This window comes from Sabethes cyaneus, chromosome 3 (assembly GCF_943734655.1).
Source record: "Sabethes cyaneus chromosome 3, idSabCyanKW18_F2, whole genome shotgun sequence".
NCBI classification, from domain to species: Eukaryota; Metazoa; Arthropoda; class Insecta; order Diptera; family Culicidae; genus Sabethes; species Sabethes cyaneus.
Window position 1 is genome coordinate 69,281,073 of NC_071355.1, and position 23,648 is coordinate 69,304,720.

A 23,648-nucleotide genomic window follows, 5' to 3' on the forward strand; every position below is an offset into this window, starting at 1 on the left:
ATATTCATAAAGATTTGAGGAATTTTCGCTCACTGATTTTAATTCTATTTAATTCGATTGATTCTAATTGTTCGCTTCTTATCAAATAATTTTAACCGATCACCTCCCGCGCTTCTGTTCGCTTGTTGCTGCCGGTTGAGTTGCCCGTCTCGCAAGGTACCAAAGCAGCCTACAAATATACCAGCTCCAAGTAAATGTGTTCGGTCAAGCGTCAAAATGCATAAAGCCATGGGTTTAATAAAATGAAATAGTTTTAGTAACATCCTTTGCATCTTCATATGAGAATTTGTTCGTTCTTCAAAGAACGGTTTTCGGTAATTGATGAAACCTAGGAAACTTGGAACTTAGGGCTTTTCACTCGGTTTTCTTTAGCACAAATTTATCCATCACCAATGCTACAATGCTATTCTTTGGCAGTAAAAGGCGAACGGCTCACTGGTAAGTTTGCTCTTTTGTTCAGACTGAAATTGAAATGCTCTATTTTATTTTACGTACATGATAGAATGAAGGACCATGAAAAATAGGTGTGGCCGATTATTGTCGCTTACTCTGGTACTACATAACGCGAGGTAAGCCGGCGAACAGCATTATTCAAACGCTAGCTGAGATACTGCTAACATGCACGTGCACGTTTGCAGTTCCCAGTCGGTCGTGTTCATCGACTGCTGAGGAAAGAAAGTATGCTGAGCGTGTATTGGAGCTGGAGCACTCGTTTCGCTGCCGTGATGAAATATCTGGCTGCTGAAGCTCTGGAGTTGGCAGGAAATATGCTGCACGTGACAACAAAACGACCAGAAGCATCCCATGTCACTTGCAGCTGGCCACTTGGAGTGGTATTTCATCGTGATTCAGGACCATGCACGAACGGCTTCGTTGATCGCATAGCTGCTGACGTGCCTGGTTAGCGGTTATCGGTACTCCAATTTGCCGAACAGAGAATTACGTTAAGTGGGTTAGTGCAAGTTTATTGCAAGCTGGAGTTAAGGTAAACAAATAATCGGTCCTTTTAAGGGCCACACAACGATTGAAGAGTTTATTATATTTTCTTGCCCAGTTAATACCATAATAACACAGGCAACGAAGGAAAAGTTGAATTTTTCGCCATTGCGGACTACCAATAAATGACGGAAATAAGCTTTCTGGTCACGGACGACATTTTCTGCGACTTCCAAAACGTCCAGCTTGTTAATGCTTTATTATCAATGTTCTTTTATAAGCCGCAGAAAAATTGCGCAAAATTTTCAACTTTTTGAAAACTCTCGTGTACCGTCTACCGATTTACTGAGGAAAAGCACTATTCAACGTAGAAACAGATCATACAAATGTATTAACTGTTTGGTTTTAGTTACTGACTTGGCTTCGTTTTAATAAAATAAATTCAATTAATTCATGGATATAACTCCAAAATCGGTTGAGGATTGAACGTATACAATGTTACTCCTTTGATAAACGTTACGTATGTAGGTTATATACATGAAGAATCGTATTATTTCATACATGGATACATCCTACTATCGCTACAAAGAGACTTACGTGGTCCTACGTCACCTATGCAGTCGTGTCTTGTGCACAACCCCTCTGATTTTTAGTCTGGTGTTGATTTCGCCTGCCGTCCCAAGGTCGACTTCGAAGCTAGAAGTTTTGCTTTTGTTGAGAACGTTCCTCTGGTTTCGATGCCCGCTCGCAGAATGCCCGGAACGCGTACCTAACACCGTTCTCGTGCATTATCTACCATACTTATTCGTGCTCGACTGTATCGTATGCTGCCCTAAAAATATGATGCGTGGGCACTTTTCACACGTGCCCGTGCGGGACGTTATATCTCTGCCTATTTGCGTTGATAGGAAAAGCCTATCAACTTAATAGTAGGGTAATTTGCCAATTATTGCACACCGCCCATTTGTTGCACACTGCGTAGTGTTTGAACCTTTTCTCGATGGTTTATTATGTTAAATGTAATTTGACAACAACATCGGCTATACAATTTCATTATTTATTGTTATTAGTAGACGAAGGAGGAGGCACAATTTGTATCTAAACCCCAACCAGACGCGTCGCTATCTTAATAAGTGGGTTTTGCAGTCTCCTTTTGTCCAGCGCCTCTGTGGTTCATAGGTACACGGGTACCAACGAGCCACATGCCCTGGCGGGTGTTGTGGGTTCAAATCCGGTTATAATCTCAGATTATAGCTTGGTTCGACCCATGCACCTTCCAGCATTGGACAAAAGGTAGGAGTCACAACGACAACTTGTTAAGCGTAGCTACCTATTACCCCCCCCCCCCCCTTCCTTTCCACTCTTTCCCCTTCATTCCCAAAAAATCCTTCTTCATTACTTTCCCTTACCTTCATCAATTGTATTAATTGTCGAACCATCGTTTCAAAAAATATTAATATATGCCTGACCGCATTTCAAGGTCATGACTAAAATCACGAGGTTTGGACAAATAAACAAATATTTTGGATAGGGGGACTGGGGGTATAATGCCCACGTTAAGAAGAATATCATATTATTCATCAATGCGGAATGCATTTCCAGAAACTAGACTATAAACCCTAAAGTAGAACAGTTTTCTACCTAACATGCTCGTCCTGAAGCATAAAAATCAATAAAACACGTTTAAATCGTGAAATTATATAAGGCATTTGAAAATTTGTTTTCAGATTCGTTAGGGGTAAAATGCGCATAGGTGTGTACAAAACGAACCACAACAAAGGGTCAAAATGCACCACAACAAATTGGCAAAATGCGCTGTCTATTTTATTTTAATGTAAACCCGGCACGACTCAGAACAGCGTGAGGACCTACCTACTTGTTAAATCTGTTATTCCGGATCGCGGTTTTGCAATCGCCAGGTCCATCTTCGCTGGAGCGGTCGATGCTAAGATATCACACAAGGGTTTTTCTTGGTACCTTGCCGGCAACGCGTCTTTCACTGTTTTTCACTGGTTTTCACTGCCGCCGCAAGTGGCAGGCCACCGGCGGTGGGTTTTTTATGGGCCAAGACCGGCGGTGGGTTTTTTATGTAGCTTCGCTACATCTTAACCGGGTTTTTCGGAGCGAATCAGAATTAAAACAACACTTTGCCTTTTGCTTTTACCAACATTTTGACGTTTGCCTAAAAGTGTATGGGCTACTAGATCGATTAACGTTTGGTTGCACTGCAAGTATATTCATGCTTCTCACGGCGCATTTTGCCCCGCTAGAACTTGTTTAAAAAAATCGTTTAAATCACATAAATAATAATTCAATTAAGCAATTTTACATTGGCTGCTGGATACCGAGATCATTGTTCAAAACAAGAGCCATTTACAGATACGTAATATTGTTTATTGGTGGCGTAATGTCTTACGAAAAAAGTTGCGAAAATTGTAAGAAATAAGACGGCAAGTAATTTTTTTGTTTTTTCAAAGGATTTATGTAATTTAGAAAGCTTATATGCTCAACACAAGTTTGTAATGTAAAATAGAAGCGATTGGCACCTTAATTACAGTTTAAAAGTGAGTAATTCGTGAAATATGACAGCGGCGCATTTTGCCCCGACTGGGCATTTTACCACCAGTAACCCTACATTAAACTGGCAAAAAAATAGCGCCAGATGAAATATGGATCATCTACCATATTTGTATAAAATGTTCATCTGATTTGATTAATGAGTTCATTCTTTTCTTTTCAATTTCAGTCCCAGCCCTGCCTGAATGGGGGCCGCTGTATCGACCAGCTGGGTGGCTTCCTGTGCGATTGCAACCAGACCGGCTATTCCGGTTCCTTCTGTCAGCTGAACATCGACGAGTGCGAATCGAACCCATGCACCAACGGTGCCGAGTGTATCGATAAGGTGAACGATTACACCTGCAAGTGCTATCCGGGCTACAGCGGCAAAAACTGCGAGGAAGATATCGACGAGTGTGAATCGAATCCGTGCCAGTACTCCGGCAAGTGTCTGCAGCGGTCGAACATCACGCTGTACTATTCGAATAATAAAAATCTGCCGGCCATCTTTACACAACAGTTTTCCTTCCAAAATGCTAGCGGGTACGAGTGCATTTGTGTTCCCGGTACGATGGGAAAGAATTGTGAGATCAATATCAACGAGTGCGACAGTAGTCCTTGTAAGAACGGAAATTGTGTGGATGGAATTGGAAACTACACGTGTGAATGTGAACCCGGTTTTGAGGGAATGCACTGCGAAACGGATATAGACGAGTGTTTGAAGTACCAGCCTTGCGTCCACGGTACTTGCATGGATGGACGCAACAACTATAACTGTGACTGTGATGGTTTATGGGGAGGGAAAAATTGTTCCGTTAGATTAACCGGGTGTGTAAATGAGCCGTGTTTAAATGGTGGTGCATGTATACCATATCTGGAGAATGAAACACAACATAAGTTCAACTGTTCCTGTCGGCAAGGATTCCAGGGGAAAACTTGTGACACGGTTACGACTATGTCACTTGCGGCTAGTAGTTTACTGATTGTGAATACATCGCGAGATGAAGGCTACGACATTCAGTTGAGATTCAAGACGACTTTGCCGAATGGTATTTTGGCGTTCGGAAACGGTGCTACCTCGTACATTTTAGTATTAAACAATGGAAGACTTAATCTGCACTCTGCCCTTTTGAATCGTTGGGAAGGAGTATTCATTGGTTCAGGGCTCAACGACAGTAAATGGCAAAAAGTTTTTGTCGCCATTAATTCGTCTCACTTGGTGTTGTCTGCCAATGAAGAACAGACAATTTACCCGATTAACTCATATGAAGGCACGAATGGAAGTAACACTTCCTTCCCGATAACTTATCTGGGAGGAACTACACCGACTCTTGCTCAACCCTATTTGAAGCATATCGCAAGAGCAGTCTCTAGCTTCGTTGGATGCATGGAAGATGTCGTCATCAACGGACAGTGGGTTCTTCCGGGACAGGAGCAAGAATTCACAACACTGCACAATATTGATACCGGATGCCCTCGCACTCCGCAATGCGAACCCAATCCGTGCAACTCCAACGGACACTGCACTGATCTGTGGCACACGTTCTCCTGCAGTTGCCAACGACCGCATCTGGGTCATACTTGCAAGTACAATATCACAGCGGCTACCTTCGGACACGAAAACACTACCCGCTCGGCCGTGAAAGTAATCGTGAGTGAATCTGCCCGAAGAGCAATACGATCAGTGCTGGATATTTCGATGTTTATTCGAACGCGACAAGCTTCCGGAATGGTGTTCTACCTCGGAAGTGATCCCGACATGGACAATAATCAGAATCCAGCTGACGACTCGTACGTGGCTGCCTTCCTTTCCAAAGGCGAACTGCTCGTGCGAATGATTTTTAACGACACCCCCGAAGGATACACAGTGGGTGGAAATAAACTCGACAACGGTTATCTACATCTTATTGAAGTGATTCGGAACTCGACCCTCGTGCAGGTCAAACTAAATGGGACGGAATATTTTAGAAAGACTCTCTCCTCATCTGGACAGTTGAATGCTCAAGTGCTTTATCTGGGAGGACCACCTCCGTATGCCGATTCGATTAACAGTTTGTACAAGGACGAGTCTGAGAAGCAATATTTTAAGGGTATCATTCAAGATGTCCAAGTGTCCAATGGATCGCATGCAATGATTGTCGAACTGTACCCGCTCAACGAGGAGGGACTAATTTTACCACCGCCATTTGGAAGAGTGACAATCGATCGCAGCTCGGTGCTGGAGGGTGTGGTGACGGATGACCTCTGCCGGACACAGCCTTGCAAGCATGAAGCAATCTGTGCCAACACCTGGAACGATTTCGTGTAAGTATTTGAACTGCACTTTTTTTATTACCACAAACAACAGCTCATCTCCTTATCGATACTAATGAGGAACGGACATTATTTCCCGTTTATTTATCGCAAACGCTTGCACCTGCCAATCCCACATTTTTCAAACACTCATCGTGCATTTGTGCGCCCGAATGCAAAGTATTCTTGCTAGCCGCTGTAAGTGGAGCAATCTGGAGGATAGATTGGTAACATTCTGGCGACTTTGGAGTAACCATTATCGAGCTAGGTAACATCGAAGTCAAACATTTTCGTTTCGCTTCCTACCCGGTGTACGCTAGGTGTATTCGCTAAAATAGGTCATGGTTAAACCTTAGCTATTAGCCATAGATCCAGATCAGAGCATGGCAGCCTATGAACATCATGAATTACAATATTACTCAAATAGGAATGCTTATCAACAATGAAAAATCAACAAGATGTTAGGTATCTAGTCGGACTAGACTAGTCCTATCCTGTTCTATAATTGTTCTCACTGGGAAACATTTACCAGACAAGAAAACATTATAGCTAACTCAAAATAGCTCTGAACATAACTGGAGGAGGTGTTTACCTTCGCCCCAATTCAAGAAAAAATAAAGGAATAAAACGGAATTACTCCTCGTTCTCTTTTCTACTATAACTATTTGGATTGCGCTGGTGCTGCTGGGGTGCGAACAAGTAATCAAAATCGCAATAAAATTTTCTTTCTGATGTGGTCTTATAAAAGAAGCAGCAACTGAAAGCTGTACACTGGAGGTGCTATTCAATGATGATTGGCAGGAGACACAACTTCCTACCTCGGATTAGGAAGTGCAAATTTCCTGGACATCGTTGGGTTTCAATAGATAAAATGAATCTGTTAATTAACCGTCCGATTGAATTGAGAAACTTCTGTTCAAGGCATGTACAGCGGAAGTTAGTGGCATTGTGCTATCAGCACAGCAACATATAATTTCACTTGTAAGAGTAGTTCGTGAACATCACGCATCCCATAACATGTATCAGTTCAGTTTAGCCAAATAGCTAACTATGGACAAATTTTTTGTCTGATTTAGCTAATCAATTTAATCCAATTCGACAAAAGTATTTTTCGCTCTACAATATTAGTTACTAGACCAGTCATTTCCATCACGTTCAGGTGCAACATCCGTATGCTATCCACTTTCAACAAAAGTTTATGAGTTTCAATTGATCCCCGTCGTAATTATGAATCCTTTTTCACTTCAGTTCATTTCCTTCACCACTTGATCAGACCGAAGTAAGCACAATTCGATATCAAGAATTTGTGAAATATAAAAAAATAACGATATATTTTTATTCAAAACATCATTACCGAACTTGCAAACTCTAACTGCTTCGCACCAACTGCAGCAACTCAACTGGGTAAGTTATTTTAAAAGTATTTTTGTCGTAATCGTGTAGGTATGGAAGTTTATTTTTCTCCACGTAAAATGAATAGTTTGCACAAGATTTGCCATGCCATTGATCACTTTGATCTTATTAGTTCATGATTAGTCCAGATATTAAGTTAATTATTCAAATCAGAATACGAAACTGTGAAAGAGTCCAGTGTACAGTTCGAAAAGATCAAAGAAGAAGGAAAGTTTTTTTTTTATTTTGTGTGTGGATATTAACACTACGACCAGCATTTTGATCTATTGTGTTCTTATCCAGGTGTTGTTCCGCACTTCGTTGTTAATGCAGTATCGCTATAGAGTGAGCGAACTGCTTATTATCCGTGCTTAAAGTGTCGAAGTGTTTTTCACCCTTTTTTCCCTCTACGCATCTTACTACTTTTCAACCAATTTAGCTCTAGAGCCAGGAAGTGCGGAGACTAGTTATAATTTGTCCTTGGACAAGAGGCTTCATTCGCACCTCGAGCAAGTATCATTCTTATAACCACCCCGGCTAAAGGCTTCATGGTCAGTAAAGCAGAGTTCAGCACAGAGTGAGAGTGTGTATGTGTGTATGTATGTATTCCTTAACTACTTATATATTACCAATCTCGTGCCTAGAACCAGGAAGTGGAACAAGCTATAATTTGCCCTTGAACAAGAGGCTTCATTCGCACCTCAAACAAGTACCACTCTTATAACTTGCCCTGGCAAGAGGCTTTCATTGTTAGTAAATACAGAATGCAGTAGGAAGGATGTGGAGGGGCCTGAGGATAAACCCATGCTAAAGTCACTTAACATCGAATGGCCTGATTCTACTAAGATTCGAACCCACAACCACTTGCTTGTCAAGGCAGACTCGGTAACCTTGCGGCTACAGGGCCCCTACAGAAGAAGAGTATTTTTTTATACTCTTCATATAGAAGAAGAGTATAAAAAATTAGAAAAAAATAATCAACAAAATTCAGCAATTCAACTGATAATTTTATTACTTTCAGAAAATTAACCTCCAACCAACCAGAACCATTTCGCTTCCAAAACCAGATGCTTACATTTTCTTTTTAATATTACACATAAGATTTTGTACAACACCACATCCGACTTTTTCCTGTTTGGGGTCATGTATCATGCTGATCTGAAGCTGAAACTGTTTTGACAATTTTGAGATATTTACGATGTTCCTGTTTCATACGGCCCAGTGTTTCTCTATCGGTTGCAGTTTATTTGAAGTTTAAAATCTTTCGGTACGTTTCTTCTTCATACTTTTCCTGCGCGTTCTTCGAGCAATGGGTTGGGAATAAATCCTTACAGAATATCGTTCAAATTCTTACTTACTTACTTATGTGTCCATGTTCGCCGGTCCGGCAGAACAAAGGGATGAAATCAAAGATCTCCACTGCTGACGGTTACCCGCCATGGCTTTTACCTGTCGCCATGAGCCTCTGGGTCTGCCTCTACTACGCTGTGCTTGTGGATTGCAGTCGAGTGCTACTCTGCAAACCACGTTCACTCCTTTCCTCAAGGTGTGTCCGATCCATTTCCCCCTACGTTCACGAATTTCTGTGGCTATCGGCCGTTGATGACGCCGTTGATGACACCGACGATGGAGTTCCTCATTGGATATCCAGTTATCAGGCCACCAGGCACGAATGATGTATCGCAGTAGAGTAATCTGGTTTGAGCGCCAAATGTTTCGCAGACCTGCAAAGGCACCCCTGGCCTTCCTGATCCGTGTGGCTATATCAGTGTTGGTACCATCATCGGGCGTTGTCTGGCTACCAAGCTTTTGAAAGGCGTCTACCTGCTCAAATTGTTGTCCCGCTACTGTGAAGTTGGTGGAATTGTCAGTGTTCACTACCATAGACTTAGTTTTCGCTACATTGACTGTGAGACCGGCTGCCTGGGAGCTCTTGGAGAGGTCATCATCAATCCTCGATTTGGTCTACTGCCAATTGCTCCAACTAATATCTCATCCATAACGATGAGAAACAGAAGCGGTGATAAAATGCAGCCCTGTCTCACGCCAGCAGTAACCCTTATGGGGTCGGACAAGACGCCGTCGTTCAAAACCTTGCACGAGAACGCCTCGTACTAAGCCTCGATGAGATGGACTAGCTTATCTGGAACTCCTCTATGCCCAAGTGCGCCCCAGATGTTTTCGTGATTCAGTCGGTCGAACGCCTTTTCGAAGTCAACGAACAACAGCAGAAGAGAGTCCTGGAATTCGTTGATCTGCTCCAATATAATGCGGAGTGTTGTGATATGGTCTACACATGATCGGCCAGCACGGAATCCAGCTTGCAGCCGCCGGAGAGTAGCGTCGATCTTCTCCTGGATCCGGTTGAGCATTACTTTACAGAGTACCTTGAGAGTAATACAGAGCAACATGCTGCCACGCCAGTTACCGCATTCAGTTAGGTCTCCTTTCTTAGGGACTTTGACCAATATGTCCTGCATCCAGACCACCGGAAAAGTTGCGGTTTCCCAAATATTGCTGAAAAGCTGATGCATCATCTGGGCTGACAAAGATGGGTCAGCTTTGAGCATTTCGGCTGAAATACGATCTATCCCTGGCGCTCTATTGGATTTCATACTCTTGATGGCTGCTACAATTTCATCCAGCGATGGCGCCGCCGAGTTCACGCGATTGATTCGACGAACTGCAGGCGTCATACGCTGCTGGTTTTGTTGGTCTCTGACATTTGAAACTCGGAAGAGTTGTTCAAAATGTTCAGTCCATCGCTTAAGCTGTTCTGTACGGTCAGTCAATAGCTGACCAGCTCTGTCCTTTTGCGGCATCTTTGCATTCATCCTGGCACCACTAAGGCGGCGAGAAATATCGTACAACAAACGGATATCACCATTGGCGGCGGCGGTTTCTCCTTGTTCGGCTAGGGAGTTAGTCCAGGCTCTCTTGTCCCGCCTACAAGCACGTTTAACAGCCCTCTCCAGTTCGGCGTATCGTTGCCGGGCAGCTGTCTTAGCCGATCTGGTCCGCGCTCGCTCAATGCCGGCTTTCGCCTCTCTCCGCTTGTCGAACTTCCTCCAAGTTTCATCCAAAATCCACTCCCTCCGCCCACTGCGCGCTTTGCCGAGGGTTTCATCACTGGTCGTGATGAAGGCGTTCTTGATGCCGGTCCATTGCTCTTCGACGGTTCCACCAGGTGGTAACTCCGAGGCTCGAGATTCAAGTTGTTCAACAAAGGCCCTTTTCACCTCAGGATTCTCCAATCGGCGGACGTCGTAACGGCACCCAACTTTCTCCTCCCGTCGTTGGACACATGCGACGCGCAGACGTATCTCTGCGATAACAGGATGATGGTCGGATGCAATGTCAGCGCTGCGTTTGTTGTGTACATCAAGAAGGCTCCTTCTCCATTTCCGGCTGATGCAGATGTGGTCGATTTGGTTTTCGGTTCGGCCGTCACGGGAAACCCACGTGACTTTATGTACTGGTCTATCGGGGCAGAGCGATCCACCAATGAGCATGTCGTTATTACCGCAGAATTCTGTAAACAGCTCCCCGTTTTCGCTCATCTCTCCTAGGCCATGGCGTCCCATGACGCGTTCAAGGTCCGCGTTGTTTGAGCCAATCTTCGCGTTGAAGTCGCCCATGTGTATTTGGATGTCCCCCTTCGGGATTTTCTCAACCACGCTGTTCAGATGGCTATAAAAACTCTCTTTCTCCTGCAGGTCGGCAGCATATGTTGGCGCATAGCACTGGACTGCCGTAAGATTCCTAACCCGTGTTCTGAATCTGGCAACGATTATTCGCTCATTTATTGGTTCCCACTTCATCAGGGCCGCATGTGCCCCTGGGCTCAGTAGGAATCCAACTCCTCTTTCTCGAGTAGCATTTTCACCTCGTATGCCAGAGTAGAGCAAGACTTGCCCGGATGATGTCCTGTGTTCGCCAGTACCCGGCCAGCGGACCTCGCTCAGCCCCAGGATTTCAAGCTTCAGGCGGCTAGCTTCCCTTGCAAGTTGAGCCAGCTTGCCCTGCTGGGCAAGGGTCAGTATATTCCATGTTTCGATTCGTGTCCGTGTTTTCATGCTAAAGGTCGTTGCCAATAATCCAGGGAGATTTCTTCTTTCATTTTCGGTAACTTTTTTATGTTCTGGTGCAGTAGGCTGTTAACCTAAGGTCCTTATCCCGCTGATGGGGCTGCCATCTTAATGTGGGCGGGAGCCACTGTGCCCCCTTTCCTGTTAGCATACGACAACCGAAGTTGCGTACCCCAGCCGGCACCTCGTGGAGGTACCGTCACCTTGTTGCAATTCTCGCCGCATCACTCGATCGATCGAATCACATCACTCGATCCAATGTAGTCGCATCAGTTTGTCCGGAAAATCGTGTTCGGGCATAATCTACCATAGCTGGTCTCTATATACTGTATCATATACTGCTTTGAAGCCAATAAAGATGTAATGCGTGAGCATGTTGTAATCCCGGTTGAGCCATTGCCAGCGTCAATCGGTCATGTTTATAAAGCTTTGCTGGTAGGTTGTCCTTACCGACAGCCATGTTGATCTTCAGCAACGTGCCTACACGTTGCTGTTTAATAACATGCAAAATTTCCTGTTATATTAAGCTTTTTAATCAAATTTGAATATAGGTCTCACTTGCCCTAGAGAGCCTTAGAGAGTCGCCATCTGAAACAAATAATCTAGCAACAATGCAGCTGCGTATGTCAGTGTTGCCGCACGCACAGATTATTCTGTGATCAACAGACATTTGGAATAAATAACTTTTATAAAATCTGGATATGTAATTCTTTTCATGACAATTTTACCACAGTTAATGGTCGTACCGTAAATAGTTATGCTGCTGTTGCCTGTTATTGCTAATTCTTTTGAGAACCAGCGATTTAAATTGAAGATTTCGAGTTTCTCGATGCTACATAAAATAATAACATCCTCAAGGAACCTTCCTCTGAAGCTTTCATTTTTAATAATTCATAAAAAGCTGCTAAAAATTTAGAAAGATCTACTCAAAAAATGTTCTTGATTGGAGATGGCGTCTCTCTATCTTTAACAGGCTCTCTAGTCGTTACTCTTTTTAAGGCTCTCTAATCGGTGTTTTGACAAGTCTCCTGTTCGATTGGACTTACTTTTGACAACTGATTCTGTTCGATTGGAATTTTCGGTTTAAGATGGCGACTCTCTAAGGCTCTCTAACTTGCCCCATTTACCGGGGCCATGATTTTGAAAAGTTCTCTTCAGATTCATTTTATTTAAATCGATAGTTCTTCTTTGTAATTAAACCTTCGAAGTAATACCACTGAAGAGTTTCTGTGCCGCTAAAATTTTAAAATTATCATAGCTGATTACACGGTCGAATAAACTCTAACTATGCAATTTTTAGGTCCCACTTGCCACGGGGTACCTTATAGGCTTTGTCCGTCATCAGAATTCTAACAAATAAATGGTTACATTACATAGTTATTAAAATATTGCTTAAGATTATGTTTTAGCTGGCCATTTGACATCTCAATGGAAATAACGGAATGAAGAACGTTGCAAAGAGCCATCATTTGATACATGGGCTCATTCCGGGCATAGTTCTGCGACCTATTCGATAAATGGAACGGCCTAATTCTCCTTAAGATAGCTCTTCCTTCATATCTTGTCACTTGGCTGAGCAAATATGGAGCACTGTATTTCTCTATATTATTGGCCTAGTAGGTGCTTATCCGTTTCGGCCACAAAATTATTGAAATAAATGCTACCTTTGAGCTTCGTCCTAAAATTCACTATTGTTCGCAGTTGGAAGACGTTGGGATAGTTGCTGATCGTCGGTACCACCTTTATCTTCATTCGGTTCATCTCCTCTAGTGATCTCTTGGCTTAATGGGCCAAGGCCAGTTCCGGCCAAAAAACCACATTCTTTGTGCGATACTTTTTATTGAAGGCGGCAATTTCCGGTATGTACTTCATACTGTATCTTCGTATCTCTTCGTTCACCGTAAACCCTGATCGAAATAACAGCGGCTTGAACATTATCTTCTCTCTGATCATCAGCCACAGAAGGATCGTCTTCGGGAACCTGGGGCGGAAGATATACTCGACGTTATCACTTACCTTTTTGGTGGGAACGAAAAGTACAACGGTCCTTTGCCAACCGTTGCGTCCAGCGTCAAATAGTTTTCGTCGCCCATTATGAGCACGACATCGTGCTTCGCCAGAAAGATGTTTTTCACGAGCACCTTCAGCCGCTCTATATTGCTCTATTCGACGGATACGAAGTGCTTCATCATGTCCAACTTCTGCACTACGGGGTGGAGCTGGAAGTACGAACAAAGCATCAAGCGTAGTTATTGGACGGTTTTCATCATGGTTGCTGCATACAAATCAACTGTTAACGTGGTATGAAAAATCGCTCAAATCAGTATAGTTTTTAATGCGTACGTTATTGCTAATGCTATACTGAATTGCAGGCCCTTTTTGGCGCCGCTAAGAGCTTGCGCCATTGGCGGGGGCCAGTCTGGTCAGCCGCACACTACGGCGCTGCGTTATCCTAATCCCTTTAGCGATTCAATGTTTTTCAGTTGTTCTGTTCAACAACTCATCTAAATGTTGTGTCCTGCACTTGGCCATTTCCGATTTCATGGTAATCAGATTTCACTCCCTAAAAATAAAGAGAATTCACATGGTCCAGTTTCTGATGCTGATTCTATAGAATCGTCTGATGCCATCACAGTCAAGCAACGCTCCACTTCCGCCACAACGCGATTCCATTGCTGGCGATTTTTATGGCACTGAAAGCCGCTCAATAGCACTCCTTGATCTGACGAGTTGAACTCAACGACGTGTAGGCTTTAAAAAAATATTGCTTATTTTACGCAAACTGACGCAGTTCAGAATAATTATGAGCAATCCTTATCATTTGCTGTTAACCCGAAAGTACATAACAACTGGAGTTAAACACGATTTGAACGGTTTTTAATCATAACGGTAGTTTTTACAATTGACGAAGGGCGCGGTAGATAAAGCAATGAAACAAAGGTGTTTATAGTATTCAAACAGAGTGGCATAATACGTCAAAGGAAAGAGCGAAACCGGATTCGAATCCATTTATATTTGGCTTGGGTAAAGAGGAACGATACACATACTTAAATAAGCGTTGCTTCAATGACCCTCCTTTACCTTGTTTTCCACTCTTTCCCTTTATCGTCTCGTCGCATTCTGCAAAAAAATAGGATAAAAGAAGGGTCATTTATGCAGGAATTACTGGGCTCGTAGTTTTTTACCTGGTTGACCTATCCTCTATGGCTGTAGGGTTGCGCTTTGCGCAATACTGGTGAATACTAAAGCCTAAGGAAAATTGGGTTCAAATCCGACTATAATTGGCTACCATTATAACCTACTGCAACCCACGGATCTCCTAGTTTGATAAAAGCTAAAAGGTAACGAACCACGAACCTATAAAACGTCTTTGTTTCATGAACTTTCTTCTACTATTTCCTTCAACTCGACTTCATTATATGTCAAGAGGTTGAGTCAAATACGTGAACCCTAGGAAAGTGAATTTTAATTAGTACTCCACCTAGATCTGGGATGATCTTTTTTCGATTTTTTTTTGTGAAAAATGCGGTTTATAGTGTGTTCGTATGCAATTTAAACTCGCATTATCCTTCCACATCAAGAAAGGGTATAATTTGTCTCCTACAATTTGTAGAGCGAAACCGCTTTAAAATAATTGCCTAATTTGACCTAGACAAGCCATACGCAATATCTTTATAGAAAATCCCAATTTAGAAATCTTTTAACCACATATCTTAATTTCTTTCTTCAACAGCTGCACCTGTCCGCGCGGTTACAAGGGTAAACTTTGCCAGGAGATACAGTTCTGCGAGTTGCAGAAGTGCCCTCAGAATGCCACCTGCCAGAACCTGGACACCGGCTACGAGTGCATCTCCAACATGACGTTCCACGATGACAACGAACCGCTAAAGTTCTCGTTCAACCCGGGCACGGCCGATCTGCTGAACAACCCGAAGGATACCGGGAACATGGATACTATCGAAATCTCCTACAGGACCAAATTTGGCGGGACCCTGCTGTACGTTCAGGATAGCGATATGTATTTCGAAATTTCGACGATCCGCAAGCTGGTGACCATATCGTGGAGGCTGTCGATGGATCTGCCGGAACAGCATCGATTCGAGTACGAAGACGACGACAATTACGGTTGGCATACGGTGTTCATAATGGTCACTTCAAACGGAAAATTGGAAGCCGGCTGGAAGGGATGGGAAACAACACTCGATCCGCAGCCTAGTATCTCGGTTAACATTGACTACTTAGCGTTTAAACACTTGTTCTCCGGTAAACATTTCATCTATTTGGGTGGAATGCCGGTGTTGTCTCATATTGAGAATAATTCCGTTGTGAACGGTGGAATTGACAAGGGCTCCACATTTAAGGGATGTTTAGGTGAAACTCGTGTCGGTGGATATTTGTTGCCGTACTTCCCACACGACGTCATCTATCCAGACACTTTCCAGTTTACCGGAGCTCACTTCAACCTGAACTCTAGTCAGCCGGAAGAAGGATGCGTTCTGTGTTTCCAGCAGTCCTGTAAGAACGGTGGTGTGTGTAGTAATCCTTCGGAAAAGTTTGCCTGCGATTGTCCCGCCGGCTACGAAAGCGACGACTGTTCGCAAAACATCGACGAGTGTTTAACTGCCAACTGTACTAACAACTCGACGTGCATAGATGGAGTGGCCAGTTTCACCTGTCGATGTCTAGAGGGTTACGAAGGTGATTTGTGCGAATTTGAAATCGACGAATGCATGTCGAACCCCTGTCATAATGGAGGCACTTGTACTGATCTGGTAGCGGGCTATCAGTGCGAATGTACGGAGGAATACGCCGGTCAGCAGTGTGATACTTTTCGATTGGTGACTTGCGAGAATCAACCGTGTAAAACTGGCTCAATTTGCATCGATGGGTTTAGTAAGCTTTTAGTCAGATTGTACATTTTTTACAAATTGATCATTATTCTTGATTAATTGCAGATTCCACAACGGGAAATAATTTCACCTGCTTGTGTAAACCAGGATTTGCGGGACCGCTGTGCGATGCCCCGTTCTGCCAATACGAGGAATGCCGGAACGATGCCGTGTGCATCACTAACGACGAAAATGTACAAATAAACAATTTAAAATGGGTATCGAAAAATAATTAGTACCTTTTCGTAGGTTCCCATTTGCCGCTGCACGCCTGGCTACACGGGACGTCTCTGCGAGATCGAAATTGACGAATGCGAATCGGCCCCCTGCCTTAACGGGGGCCAGTGTATCGACTTCATCAACATCTACCGCTGCAACTGCTCCGGCACTGGGTTCGAGGGACACAATTGCGAAGTGGATATCGATGAATGCTACGAAGAACGAATAAACTGCGGTGGGCGAGGCTTGTGCATCAACACGAGGGGTTCCTTCAGGTAAAACAACAGAAATGATTGAAGTTTATGTTTTGATTAAAACAAACTTTTTTTTTGCTGCTGTAGGTGTCAATGTGACGAAGGAATGTGTGGCAAAGAATGCGCCCAGATAGACCCCTGTCGACTAAATCCTAACGTTTGTGAAAACGGTGGAATCTGCATAGAAGACTGTGACAAAGATCACCGGTACTACTGCAACTGTACGGTTGGTTTTACCGGTATCAACTGTTCCGAGCAGGTATGTTTTAACCTAAATGTACCGTTTTTCATCCAAAAGCTACGCTTCCTCATCGCTTCACTGGGAGAAGGTTCAGAGTGGTGGAGTGTTTCATTCGCAGGCAACTAAATTACACTGACCATCATCCTCACACTTCATTTTTCTCTTATAGGTCGGCAATAGAGTCACTCAGATACATTATTTGGATTCGGTCTACTACTATGTCGATAAGATTGTGGGGAGTGTTCTTTTCTTTTTGTAACATACCTACATAAGCTTTTCACTCGATCATGTAAAATTCAAATTTTTTCCTGAAAAAAACTAACGAATTCGTAGAAACTAATGTGCATGCGCTTCTTCTATAGTAGTTTAATACCATTCGTATTAGTACTAATACAGCTGTTACTAATTTAATAGTGTCTTCTTAGGTCGTAATCTATAAATCCAGGCAAACATTCTTGCTTTATAATTGATGACATTTGTTAGTTGTATCTTTTAATGATGATACTAAGGCAACTGTTAATTAAGATTGAAGGACAGCTGAACCATCAAATGGCCCTTAAAATTGTTTGATCTGCATCTGCTTAACCTTTTCGAGCAAAAATCTGAATTGGATAGGGTCCTATAGGCCGGAAGTTGCATAAAATACTTGCAGGTCTAGGAATTTTCTAATTCTAGGATGTAATTCAGGATCATACAGGTTCAGTTGACTCAGAATGATGGGACAGGCAATGTTGCCTAAAATTACTCTTGCCACGAACGTAGCTTGATCATACACATGTTCCCTTTCAAGAGGTTCCCACACGGCGGTTGGTATCTGAGAACACGCCATACAGGACTGCTCAGAGAATAACGTAAGAATTTTTCTTGCACTGCTTCGATTCTTGTGATCCAAATTTGTTGCCCAGATCACGGCACCGTATTCCAAAATGAAGCGTACCAGTGAATAGTACAATGACTGAAGGAAGTATGGATCACGGAACCCGTTTCCGATTTTAAAAATAAACCCAAGTTGCTTACTAACTCTGGAGATAATAGGATTTATGAATAAAATAGTCTGCTTTGCTTTTCCCGTGTAAACCTTATGGGAGAAGTGAAGTCAACTCGTAATTAGATCATGCGTAATTAGATCATTTAATTGATCGGGTCAATCAAATTAAACGCAAAACTTCTACAAGACACCGCACTGAAATTTACTGTTTCATTTGAAGTTTGTCAACAATTGTTAAGGGGAATCGAAAAGTTGTTACAAACAAACAACAACTAGCAAATTACCTCCTTCAAAAACCGAAGATGAAAGTACTGCGAACGAATTAACCAGAGCATAGAAGCTAAATATCGTGGAAGGTGGAGAGCTAATTAAAGAAAAAACGAAAAATAGATCTTTATGAGCAATTCCAAAAAGCATCCAAATACTAAGATTTCCCCGGTCGATTCGAAATCAACAGAGCCTTCGTACAATAAAATGTAAAACCGCAAGTTTGAGATTAAGCGGCAATTAAAACAATTGTAATTGCCAGTACTAGATGATGGTTCAGATGCTCCACCTCGGAATGTAAGCGAGCCAGGTTTGCAAAATTAAGTATAGGTAGATGATTTACATGCAGAATTTCGTGTGTTAAATCGAGATTTAAGGGCTTCACTTGCAAAGTCACTGGATTCAACGACAAAATTTGGAACTTAATCAACCTACAAGTAGAATGACAAGACGGACCCAGAAGTTTTTGGACGAAGAAGACCAACAACTGGGATCAAGAGGTTGGCGAAGAATAGATGGAAGACAGAGCTTAAATGTATGCGATGGTGGCTGAGAATTCCAGCTATCAACGAGAACGGGAGCCTAGACACCGCCGGAGAATAGAACTCTAGCAATTATTTTTCTCGGTAGACACGAAGTCCGTACCGGTCGAAAACTGTCTCGACAAATGCGAGAAAATTACTAGAGGAGAAGGGGTATCGGATAGTAATTTGCTTAGAAATATACATCTCGTTGTAGAAGGACCGACTTCGGACTGGTTCATTAACATATGTCGATGAATTCGAGCACTGGGATGATGTCAAAGAACGGATTCGATATCGATTTGGGAATCTAAAATGGGACCATGGAATAAGACTGAAAATCCAAGAGCTGAAACAGCGTAGAGGTGAACGCGTTTATAACGGAAGTCTAGGCCGATTTCGCACGCACGTATCGTTTGTTCGTTGACTTCAAAGCCGCATATGATAATATCGACCGGAAAGAGCTATGGAAAATCATGAACGAGAACAGCTTCCACAGGAAGCTCATAAAACTGATTCCTTTTACGATGGTACACAGTGCTGTATTCGGATTTCGGGTGGATTACCTATATACCTATACCTATACCTATACCTATACCTATAAAAAAGGATTTCTGCCTGTATGTCTGTCCCTATGTTCCTTTTAGAATCGAAAACTACTGAACCGATCGGCGTGAAAATTTGCATGTAGGGGTTTTTGGGGCTACGGAAGATTCTCTCGATGGCAAAAGTCCCCTCCCCCCACTAAGAGAGGGGACTCCCATACAAATGAAACACAAATTTCAGCATAACTCGAGAATTAATCAAGCAAATGGAATAAAATTTTACATGTGGGTGGTTTTGGAGACAAGAATGTTTTCTATGGTGAATTGAGACCCCTCCCCACTCTAGGAGGGGGCTCCTATACAAATGAAATACAAATTTCTTCATAACTCGAGAATTGATTAATCAAATGGAATCATATTTGGAATGTGGGTGTTTTTGGAGGCATGAATTTTTTCTATGATGAACTAGGACCCCTTACCTTTTTAGGAGTGGGGGCTCCCATACAAATGAAATACAAATTTCCTCATAACTCGAAAAGTAATCAAGCACATGGAACCAAATTTGGCATGTGGGGGGTTTTGGAGGCAGGATTTTTTTTAATGATGGTTTGAGACCCCTCACCCCTTTGGTAGGGGGATATGGACTATCACACAAATAAAACAGAAATTTTTGCGTAACTCAAAAACTAATCGAACTCGAGAAAGTTTAGACTTTTTCATAAAACATTAATCACGAACAAGACCACCGAAAACTATCAATAGTAACATTAGATAATTTAGCGCGAGACGGCCACAGGCCGCGAGTGTTGCCGGCGACCTGCCGTCGGATTCGCCGGCCACTGCGGGAGGCAGCCCCCGTAGAGATCATCTCTATCTAGGTTTATTTATTTTCCTAGATCTACTGACCTCTAGTAGGGGAATGTCGTCGTGGTTGGGCCACGTTTTGGCATTCGCCCATAACTTCCGTTTCAAAAAGAATTACGGTAATCTATACAAATCGATGGAAAGGTCTAAGTATAAGGTACATTTCTGGAAAATCTTGAACTGATTGCTTGAAAAATAATAAAGTTATAGGCATTTCCGTGAAGACAAAAAATGTTGTCATAGTTGGGCCATGTTGTACAGGTTGGGCCACCGCGGAAAAACCAAGATATACGTATTGAAATTCTATGTAGAGACAAGCAAACAATGAATTTCGTGAACTACGGCTCATATAAGTACAAATACTCTATTTTTATTTACATTTTTGCGAAATTTTAGCGATTTTGTAAAATCAATATTATTATTTATCGCCTTTTCCGAAGTGAACTATTACAATGAAAAAACGACAACAATATAGGTTTTTCACATAGTAATTTTGCTTTATTATATCTCATAACACGTGACTGATGTTTTCTAGCGAATATTGTGCTTTCGCGCTAAAAATTATGGTGGCCCAACCATGACTAAACAAGTGGCCCTACCTTTACAAAAAGCGCTTTTGTCGTATTTTGCCTTACCCTACCCAAACATCTTACTGAAACGGGACTTTTATATAGTCTTCGTATAGAGCACAACACACTTAATATGTTTTCAATATTTATCTCGATAATTGCATTTTATGAATCATTTCTTGAAGAAAAGTTCACTACGCCTGAAAAACTTTTTTTGTACGATTCAATCACTAAACTCAGTACGCGTGTTTTGAATACACGATTGAAACTCACAATATTGTGAAAAGTTAGCGGTCACAGTAAGAAGTTTTACAATGCTTGTACATAGATATTTCGAGTTACTAAGACTGAAAAAATTGTTGTGGCCCGACCATAACAGTGGCCCGACCGTCACGACACTACCCTACTTTCCTTCAGTTGGGTTATCCCTGCGAAATGGTACTTTCTACGAAAAGATTTTCCGTGAAATGGTACATCCCTCGTAAGGTCTTTCGCGAAATGGTATTCTGCGAAACTCTATATTCCGTGTTATGGTCAACCGAGAATTGGTGCTCCGCAAAATGGTATTCGGCGAAATGGTTTGTAATGATGGCGAATATTTAAATGCTATCCGCTTTATTTTATCAGGCTAAGCAATGGGGGGGAGTTGTTTTCTACTTTACTGTGAAGAAAATTTGTATATTAAAACACCCATGAACTCCTCAGAAACTTGCAAAACTCGAGATTATGACAAAGGTCATCCGAGATTCACGATTTATGTACAACACAGTTTAATTTGTGGCAATACGAAGTTTGTCGGGTCCGCTAGTATACAATAAACAAGACGCTTATTACACTGGTTGTTCTCTACGGGCCTGAAACATGGACAATGCTTGAGGAGGACCTGCGATGTTCAGTTTTCGAACGACGAGTGCTAAGAACGATCTTCGGCGGCGTACAGGAAAACGGAGTATGGAGGCGAAAGATGAACCATGAACTCGTACCAGTATCCAAAAGGTGGCTAAAGCTGGACGGATACGATGGGCATGTAGCAAGAATGCTGGACCTCTACCCTACAAAGATGGCGTTTGCCTCAAATCCGGTAAAAACAAGACGACCATGAGCACAGCGAGCAAGATGATTAGACCATGTGAAGCGAGATATGGCGGAGAGTACTCCGAGTCTGAGGAATTGGAGAGCGGTAGCCCACAACCGAGTTAACTGGAGAAACCTTGTTCAACAAGCTTGACGGTAAACCACTTAACTGTGTGGCCATGGACCGAGTGGAATGGAGACGACTTCTTCGTACAGCAGAGGAAACTACGGCCTGGAGCTGATAAGCAAGCAAGCAGGTAAAAGGGTGTACGACTGGGTACACAGTCATCCCTATTACTAAAAACGTTCCTTATCTACAAAAGTACAACCCCCTTATCTGTCTGTAAAAGTTAGAGCTCACCGAAAGATATGGTTTGCAACTTCAACCAACAAAAGCCGATACTAGGATTTAATTTCTGGAGAAGCTTTGGAATTCAACTTATGGAGAACTTGGGTCGAGATCCAGAACCCGCGGGACAGTTTGAAGTAGTTAACGAGCTCGTTGCACTTACAGTGTGACAGATATGTCTTCGAACAAAAACAAAGTCATATATTTTTGTTAATAAAGGCTGAATTTCGAATTTTACTTTTAGAAGTTCTTTACCGATAGATACAGAACGCAACAACCAATTATTCTCTATTGAATCGCCTTTTGCCTGGATAACATACCCCAAACGCTTTTGACGTAGGACTACGTCTTACGGCAAGTTTTGAGACAGGGTGTCATTCCAAAAAATCAAAAACTGCGAGCGTCACGAAAAATGAAAGGTTTTGAGCGCTAATAGCTCAGCGGTTTTCCGATAGATTTTCAATATTCTTACACCAATCGATCGGAAAATCTTCTAAGAATTGACCCAAATGAAGAAAAGAAATGGATTCTTGATGTTGAACTATTGAAAAATTGAAAATAATGAACCTATGTTTTACCAGAATTCTCGCTTCGTGATTGGTTGGAAGATTCTTTACGATGATCTAAACCTATACCAATTTGATATCTGTGCTTGGGAAGTAAGCCAAAACAAGTGACATAGTTTCCTCATTTCAACAAGATTTCTTAACACCGCGGTTCAACCTACACCATTTTGATGTCCTTGCTTGGGAAGTACGCCAGAGAGAGTGACAAAGCCCTCTCGTGCCAACAGATTTCTTACGAACGCGATTAAACCTAGTCCAATCTGATGTCCGTGTTAGGGAAGTGTGCCAGAAAAAATGACAAAAGCTCGTTGTGCCAACAGATCGCAAATTCTTTACTGCGTGACGATTAAACCTCGGCGAATTTGATATCTGTGTTGGAAAAATGTGCTACAGCTGTAGTGTTCGGTTATAATACGGCTCTGTATGAATACGCATGCTTGCCGTTTCATTAGAAGTGTAGTGAAAAGATGTGCTGTTGATGAAATAGGATTGAATTGGTAAAATCCTTTCAACGTGGGAAACCAAGGATAATAAAAACAATCTTTAATTTCAATAAGGTAGCAGGAAAGTAATAGTTTGTGTTCTTGATTTTGTTAAATTGTTTTCAAATGCACAATCTTTTGAGAATTGAACGTATGCAATGTTACTACTTTGATAAATGTTACATATAACGCATGTAGCATGTAAACATGAAGAATCGAATGATTACAAGCATGAATACATGCTACTATCTTTACAAAGAGACTTACGTAGCCCTGCGTCACCTATATATGCGGTCGTGTCTTGTACACAACCCCTCTGATTTTTAAAGTCGTTACATGCGACACGCACTACTTCTATCGGAATATCATTCCATACCTTGTTGATAAGTAACTTAAATTCATCCAAATTATGATATTTATAGTCCTTGAGCTTCTGCTGCATGTACCGCCATATTCAAAAATCCAGTGGATTCAAATCAGGAGAATTTGGAGGCTTCATTTTTCGATATGAAATCCGTCGGATAGGCTTTGCACCACGTCTTCACAAGATTTGCAG

General features: G+C 42.3%; 1 protein-coding gene across 1 annotated transcript in view; it reads left to right on the plus strand.

The window, feature by feature from the left end:
• The window catches only part of LOC128741102 (protein crumbs), a 126,096-nt gene that overhangs the window by 100,602 nt on the left and 1,846 nt on the right, over positions 1–23,648 (plus strand). Inside the window, exons 5-9 of the mRNA XM_053836677.1 lie at positions 3,683–5,796; positions 14,998–16,157; positions 16,220–16,347; positions 16,403–16,647; positions 16,714–16,885. Coding sequence (XP_053692652.1) covers positions 3,683–5,796; positions 14,998–16,157; positions 16,220–16,347; positions 16,403–16,647; positions 16,714–16,885 — 3,819 coding nt within the window. The remainder of the gene's footprint in view (positions 1–3,682; positions 5,797–14,997; positions 16,158–16,219; positions 16,348–16,402; positions 16,648–16,713; positions 16,886–23,648) is intronic.